The following is a 9,155-nucleotide window of genomic DNA, read 5'->3' as shown; positions in this document are numbered from 1 at the left end:
TGTGTTGACTGATGATATATTTAAAACTTTTGAATTAAGAAACCATATGATATTGGGTGAACTTGCTGAAGGTTGTGACACCTGTGTGTCTTTTTATAATGACGGAATAAAAGTTTAGAAATTATGAATTATACATAATTGCAGTATGAAATCATTCATCTCCTATTCTGACGCAAAGGGCCTCAGTTAGATTTCGTCAGTCATCTCTATCTTGAGCTTTTAAATCAACATCTCTCCATTCATGGACATTTATTTCACCTTTGAAATAACTGATATTACAAAGACTGCCGTGGAATATCTATCATCAATCAAGTGGGTTAAAAGTTAAAGGATCACAACGTGTTAAACGTAGCTCTCGTGGTGGTATATGTGGTAACGTCTCTGAATGGTGAACGCAAGACTGTGGTTCGGGTACCACTCAAACTCGTTAGGTTTTTTGGTCGCTGCAATCTCACCATCCTTGTGAGCTAAGGATTGGCTGTTTGGGGGACCCTATAGGTCTATCTGCTGAGTTATTAGCAGCCATTGTCTGGCCCTCCTTGGTTCTAGCTTGGGTGGAGATGGAACTTGGGGCCTGATCATAAGTATTTATGGTCAGTCTCTAGGGCATTTTCCTACTCGATAGGGCAATGTCACTGTCCCTTACCTCTGCCATTCATGAGCGGACTTTTATTCTCAGCTATGAAAATAATGAATGAGACTCATTATTTCTTACATAAATTTGTTCAGAGAGAAAGAAATAAACCAGATATGTTTAGATTTGGATATTGGCAATAGCTTTGACTCATTCTTGAAAGAGATTTAACTGAATTTTACAAAGGATTATGATCATGGACGAACAAGTCTTCCAGATCACGGAAGGGCAAGTGATCTCTGACAAGTGAAAAGACCGATGATAGTTTGTAAGAAACAAAAAGAAAAATGATGAATGAATGAGAGGGAAAAGAATGAAATTTTTGTTGTAGGAAAAAGTTCTGGGATGAAAAGGGTAATGGGAACATGGGTTGGTTCAATTGTTTTTCTTTTCTGATTATCATTGGTAATGTGACCAAATTTCTTTGTTCGAAGAAAAGGGAAGCATCGGAAAGGGCAAATGATGTGGTTGGTAGTTTGGAGGATCGTGGTGAATTTGAGTTATTTAAACTAGAAATTTAAAGAAGCTTATGTTAAGTAAAATAATTAGAAGTAAATATCCATCAATGTAAGTCACGGGAAAAAGCTCAGATAAACTACAACGTGGATGTAATAGTAAATATTTAGATGATATTATGAAAGTTGGAGATTAAGTTAACAAGATTTACGAGTAGTGTACGTATGAAATATTAGGGTGAATAGAGACAGAAGCATAATTGAAATTGGAGGCTATTAAAGAAACGGTAGATGGATTGAAGCTGACGATGATAAAGATAGGAATTAAAATTAAACGAAATATTTATAGTTTTACTCCTGGCTAGTACAGCGGTAACGTGTTCGCCTGGCATTTGCATGGCAGCAGATCGATCCCAGCCTGTGGCCGTGGGTTTGAGCTGCATACAGGGGAGGCCACTGAACAGGTTGGGTACCACAGAGGAGTTTGAGCTTGCCCGGCTGGTGAGCATCTACTCTGATGAAACTTGAACTGAAACCAGACACTTTTACCTTTACCTTTTAATTTGGGCAGAGTTAAGAATTTTAAGTGTAAATCTCATACCAACATTGTAGCTTTTCACTCCTATTATTATTTAAGGCCAAAAGGCGAAGGTTGCTGTAATTAACTAGCAAGAATTTAGCAAGAAATTTAATTTTTGCTCTGACCTTGTCGTCACAAAAAGAAAAATTAAGTACAATAACTAAATGGCTTTAATTGATGAGACGCTTGTATTTATTTTTTTCTGGAACTTTTTTATATTTGGAATTCAATATTTAGTTCATGATTAATCCACTTCGAAAACCATATAAATTGGATTTTAATGTCATGGTGTCATCTCCAAACATAATGACAAGCACGTCCTAAATTCAGATTTATATTTAAATAATTATATTTAAAGAGTAAGATCCTATTTGATAACATAAGAAGAGAATAAGAAAATATTTAAACCAAATATGTTCTATTGACAATGAAAATAACAGAACAAGAAATTTTAATTAGCAAAGAAGGAAAAAGATAATCTTAGAGTTTTTTTTTATTTCTGAAATATATCCATGCTATATAAGGATCTTTATTTATAGTATCGATGAAAGAAAAAATGACAAAATATCCCTTTTTTTATTACTAGGCAATTCACTTTTAACAGTTAAGGTCAAGTGAATCAAATTATTAAAAAAAAATAGAAAATTTCGGAAGGATCTGAAGAGCTGACGGAGAGAGAGAGAGAGAGAGAGAGAGAGAGAGAGAGAGAGAGAGAGAGAGAGAGAGAGAGAGAGAGAGAGAGAGAGAGAGATTTATATGGAAAATTAGCTTGGAATTTCCCTCTTAAAGAGAGAGAGAGAGAGAGAGAGAGAGAGAGAGAGAGAGAGAGAGAGAGAGAGAGAGAGAGAGAGAGAGAGGTTTTTATGGTAAATTACCTTGAAATTTCCTTCTGAGAGAGAGAGAGAGAGAGAGAGAGAGAGAGAGAGAGAGAGAGAGAGAGAGAGAGAGATTTATATGGAAAATTACCTTAGAATTTCCCTCTTAAAGAGAGAGAGAGAGAGAGAGAGAGAGAGAGAGAGAGAGAGGAGGAGAGAGAGAGAGAGAGAGAGAGAGAGAGAGAGATGCAGATTTATATGAAAAATTAACTTGGAATGTCCCTCTTATCAATGATAAAAGACAATTAGAATTTTATGAATAAATAGGAGGAATTTCAACATGACACTTTGAATAGAAAATGGTTATTTAGAACTACATAGTTCACCAAAGCAATTTATTTAATAAACTATGTATGATGACAAATCTTCATTTATACATCGTTTAAAGTGATCCTAATGTATGAATTTAACGATAAAAGTTTATTCATATTTATGAAAATGTTTATGAAATCATCACATAGTTTTAATCTAAGATTAAGAAAATGAAGAACTGATCATAAATTTAACGATAAAAGTTCATTCATATTTATGAAAATGTTTATGAAATCATCACATAATTCTAATCTAAGATTGTTAAGAAAATGAAGAAATTATCATAAATTTAACGATAAAAGTTATTCATACCTATGACTTAATGTTTATGATATCATCATATAGTTTTATTTTAAGATTGTTGAAAAATAATTAAGAAATTGATTTTCTAAAATAGAATATTTGATATAAAAATTGGTGAAATTAGTAATGTTAAAATATGAATTTAACGATAAAAGTTTGCATATACTTATGACGTATATTTAATTTAAAGACTGGGGAAAGTAGTAATGTTAAAATATGAATTTAACGATAAAAGTTTGCATATACTTATGACGTATATTTAATTTAAAGACTGGGGAAAGTAGTAATGTTAAAATATGAATTTAACGATAAAAGTTTGCATATACTTATGACGTATATTTAATTTAAAGACTGGGGAAAGTAGTAATGTTAAAATATGAATTTAACGATAAAAGTTTGCATATACTTATGACGTATATTTAATTTAAAGACTGGGGAAAGTAGTAATGTTAAAATATGAATTTAACGATAAAAGTATGCATATGCTTATGACATAATGTATATGACATCATATAATTTTAATCAAACAATGCTATGAAAATGAAGAAATTAACTATCTAAAATAGAATATTTAACGTAAAGAGTAATGAAAATAGTAATCTTAATGTATGAATTTAACTATAAAAAGTTTATTCATACTTATGACTTAATGTTTATGACACCATCATATAATTTCAATCAAACATTACTAAAAAAAATGAAGAAATTAACTATCTAGAATAGAATATTTAACATAATGAGTAATGAAAGTAGTAATCTTAATGTATGAATTTAACTATCGAAAGTTTATTCATACTAATGACTTAATGTTGATGACATTATCATATAATTTTAATCAAACATTACTAAGAAAATGAAGAAATTAACTATCTAAAAGAGAATATTTATCGTAAAGAGTAATGAAAGTCCATGAAATAACTCCAACATTTCCTATTGCAACCAAGTAATGAGATCGCCAACCTTTCCATTTCCATTCTCAGATATTGGAATGCACTGAACTAAAACCAATATTCTACGTGTTGTCTTTGTTAATTGCTGGTGTCGGAATAGCTAATCGGAATTTCTTCGTTTTCCCATTGGATAATGGAAATTTCAAGGAGAATCTTTAACAAAATATGACTGTGTTACATTATTATTATTATTATTATTATTATTATTATTATTATTATTATTATTATTATTATTATTATTATTATTATTATTATTAATGTTATTTTTACTATGATTATTATTATTATTATTATTATTATTATTATTATTATTATTATTATTATTATTATTATTATTATTATTATCTAAGCTATAACCGTAGTTAGAAAAGAAGGATACTATAGTCACATGGGGTCCAACAATGAAAAATAGCCCAGTGAGGACAGGAAATAAGGAAAAAAATATACTGTTTTAATCATTAGTTTCCTTACTCAGCTTCCTGTGAATGTAGAAAATAAATGAGTTCTTATCGTGATTTGAGGCTAAGACATAAAAACTACGTTAATCATAAAGTGTCAATACATTTTCTACAAAATCAAATTACTATCTCGAGTATTTTTTTTCCCACAAACTTTCAATCTAGATATTTTTTTACTATGATAATTTGGACCTATAATTAGAATAACAACTTTGATAGATGAGTAAAGTATTATTATTATTATTATTATTATTATTATTATTATTATTATTATTATCATTATTATTATTATTATTATTATTATTATTATTATTATTATTATTATTATTATTACTAGCCAAGCTATAAACCTAGTTGCAAAAGCAACATTCTATAAGCACAAGGGCTCCACCAGGGAAAAATAGCTCAGTGACGAAAGGAAATAAGGAAATAAATAAACGAGGAGAAAAAAGTAATAGTAAATTATTCTCATTGCTGTAACACCTGAAATAAAAATTGGCCAAGAAAATATCGAATATTAACTACGAGTTAGGTCAATTTTAATTCATGCAATATACTTTATTGTTAAAAACTATGTTTAAGCAAATTATGGATGTATTTCAAAACTAAATTACTTCTGTTTGATATATAATTTCATGATATATCTAGGCTCAAACAGAGTCTATAACCTTTAGGCTTCCTGAAGGCTAAAATCACTGGCTATACCACTGCTTCCACTTACTGCACAATCTCTATACTGTTGAAATTTTGCATTAAATAAACGGTAAATGTCTGACAACATTTATTCCAGGATTTTTACCGTTTTAAAAACGGATATATTGGCGTAAAGGAGTAATATTACGGTCACCAACCCGTAAAAGATAATAACACAGTAAGGTAAAATTACAGTCACCTATATTTTACTGAAATATGGTTAAGAACAGCATAGTTTTACGTTTATAGTGCTTCCAAACGGCTGCCATCAATAGCTCTTTAAGAGAGCCTTTGATTCATGTTTCTAAAATTTTTTGGAATTTCCATTTAGTGAGCGAAATTTTTTATATACCAACTAGCACATCCAGTTCTTATATATATATATATATATATATATATATATATATATATATATATATATATATATATATATATATATATATATATATATATATATAAACGAAAAGAGATAAAAAACAACACAAGGAAGGACATGCATTTTCATTAAGATTTATGAGGTTCTAAACCGTTATTATGAGCGTCCTTCCCTTAGCTTGATTAGGATTTATACGTCATAAAGAGTAAGGATTACTTACGGGTTCCAGGGCACAGGAATAGCATACCCTTAACATAGAGGGTAATTGTCAAGCTGTCGTTTACCTTTCGTCTTCAGGATATATCTTGAACTCAACAGGTGGTATTCATGATATATCTTGAACTCAAAAGATGGTAGTCATGATATATCTTGAACTCAATAGATGGTATTCGTGATATATCTTGAACTCAATAGATGGTATTCATGATATATCTTGAATTCAATAGATGGTATTCATGATATATCTTGACCTCAACAGATGGTATTCATGATATATTTTGAGCTCAACAGATGGTATTCGTGATATATCTTGAGCTCAACAGATGGTAGTCATGATATATCTTGAACTCAACAGATGGTAGTCATGATATATCTTGAACTCAACAGATGGTAGTCATGATATATCTTGAACTCAATAGATGGTATTCATGATATATCTTGAATTCAATAGATGGTATTCATGATATATCTTGACCTCAACAGATGGTATTCATGATATATCTTGAGCTCAACAGATGGTATTCATGATACAGCTTGAACACAAAATATCGTATTCATGATATATCTTGAACTCAACAGATGGTATTCATGATATATCTTGAACTCAAAAGATGGTATTCATGATATATCTTGAACTCAACAGATGGTATTCATGATATATCTTGACCTCAACAGATGGTATTCATGATATATTTTGAGCTCAACAGATGGTATTCGTGATATATCTTGAGCTCAACAGATGGTATTCATGATATATCTTAAACTCAACAGATGGTATTCATGATATATCTTGAACTCAAAAGATGGTAGTCATGATATATCTTGAACTCAATAGATGGTATTCGTGATATATCTTGAACTCAATAGATGGTATTCATGATATATCTTGAATTCAATAGATGGTATTCATGATATATCTTGACCTCAACAGATGGTATTCATGATATATTTTGAGCTCAACAGATGGTATTCGTGATATATCTTGAGCTCAACAGATGGTAGTCATGATATATCTTGAACTCAACAGATGGTAGTCATGATATATCTTGAACTCAACAGATGGTAGTCATGATATATCTTGAACTCAATAGATGGTATTCATGATATATCTTGAATTCAATAGATGGTATTCATGATATATCTTGACCTCAACAGATGGTATTCATGATATATCTTGAGCTCAACAGATGGTATTCATGATACAGCTTGAACACAAAATATCGTATTCATGATATATCTTGAACTCAACAGATGGTATTCATGATATATCTTGAACTCAAAAGATGGTATTCATGATATATCTTGAACTCAACAGATGGTATTCATGATATGTCTTGAACTCAACAGATGGTATTCATGATATATCTTGAACTCAACAGATGGTATTTATGATATATCTTGAACTCAACAGATGGTATTTATGATATATCTTGAACTCAACAGATGGCATTCATGATATATCTTGAACTCAAAAGATGGTATTCATGATATATCTTGAACTTAACAGATGGTAGTCATGATCTATCTTGAACTCAACAGATGGTATTCATGATACAGCTTGAACACAAAATATCGTATTCATGATATATCTTGAACTCAACAGATGGTATTCATGATATATCTTGAACTCAAAAGATGGTATTCATGATATATCTTGAACTCAAAAGATGGTATTCATGATATATCTTGAACTCAACAGATGGTATTCATGATATATCTTGAACTCAACAGATGGTATTCATGATATATCTTGAACTCAACAGATGGTATTTATGATATATCTTGAACTCAACAGATGGCATTCATGATATATCTTGAACTCAACAGATGGTATTCATGATATATCTTGAACTTAACAGATGGTAGTTATGATCTATCTTGAACTCAACAGATGGTATTCATGATACACCTTGAACACAAAAGATGGTATTCATGATATATCTTGAAGTCAGCAGATGGTATTCATGATGCATCTTGAACTCAACAGATGGTATTCATGATGCATCTTGAACTCAACACATGGTATTAATAATATATCTTGAACTCAACAGATGGTATTCATGATATGTCTTGAACTCAAAAGATGGTATTCATGATATATCTTGAACTCAAAAGATAGTATTCATGATAAATCTTGAACTCAACAGATGGTATTCATGATATGTCTTGAACTCAAAAGATGGTATTCATGATATATCTTGAACTCAAAAGATAGTATTCATGATAAATCTTGAACTCAACACATGGTATTCATAATATATCTTGAACTCGACAGATGACATTCATGATATATCTTGAACTCAAAAGATAGTATTAATGATATATCTTGAACTCAACAGATGGTAGTCATGATGTTTCTTGAACTCAAAAGATGGTATTCATGATATATCTTGAACTCAACAGATGGTATTCATGATATACCTTGAACTCAACAGATGGTATTCATGATATACCTCGAACTCAACAGATGGTATTCATGATATATCTTAAACTCAAAAGATGGTATTCATGATATATCTTAAACTCAACAGATGGTATTCATGATATATCTTGAACTCAACAGATGGTAGTCATGATATATCTTGAACTCAAAAGATGGTATTCATGATATATCTTGAACTCAGCAGATGGTATTCATGATATATCTTGAACTCAGCAGATGATATTAATGATACATCGTGAACTCAACACACGGTTTTTTACCAAAGGAAATAAAAGACTGAAGAAGAAGATTCTTTGGTCCACATCTTCCTTTATGGAACCATGAGTGGATGCACCCTGAATGCATAATGAAATATTAAACCCCCAAGAAAAGGATGACATAACTCTCTCTCTCTCTCTCTCTCTCTCTCTCTCTCTCTCTCTCTCTCTCTCTCTCTCTCTCTCTCTCTCTCTCTCTCTCTCATTACCATTATTATATTGATGTTGACATTAGCCTTACTTTATTATTATTATTATTATTATTATTATTATTATTATTATTATTATTATTATTATTATTATTATTATTATTATTATTATGAGAAGTAGTAGTAGTAGTAACGGTCAATATAATAATTAATCCATTCCTGCCATTGTAAAAAACGGAGAAAATGTAACCTAATGACTATATTTTTAAATTTTTTGATACATAAAACCAATTGTAAAATCGCCTTTATAATAGTCATAGATAACGTATATATTATTATCATTATTATAAATATGGAAAAATAAAAAAAGTCATTAATCTCATCTTTGAAAGTTTTTTCTCTTAAAATTAAAAATAAAAATCATTGAATATATCCATATCTATTCTCATGA

At 30.0% G+C, this 9,155-nt stretch overlaps 1 protein-coding gene across 1 annotated transcript in view; it reads right to left on the bottom strand.

The window, feature by feature from the left end:
- Window positions 1-342: 342 nt before the first annotated feature.
- Window positions 343-9,155, bottom strand: part of LOC137644220 (metabotropic glutamate receptor 4-like) — a 59,768-nt gene continuing 50,955 nt past the window's right edge. Inside the window, 2 exon segments of the mRNA XM_068377221.1 lie at window positions 343-478; window positions 1,445-1,644. Coding sequence (XP_068233322.1) covers window positions 343-478; window positions 1,445-1,644 — 336 coding nt within the window.

The sequence above is a fragment of the Palaemon carinicauda genome, chromosome 7 (assembly GCF_036898095.1).
Source record: "Palaemon carinicauda isolate YSFRI2023 chromosome 7, ASM3689809v2, whole genome shotgun sequence".
In the NCBI taxonomy this organism is placed as follows: Eukaryota; Metazoa; Arthropoda; class Malacostraca; order Decapoda; family Palaemonidae; genus Palaemon; species Palaemon carinicauda.
Note: the sequence above shows the minus strand (reverse complement) of the source record. Positions and strands in the feature narration are given on the sequence as shown.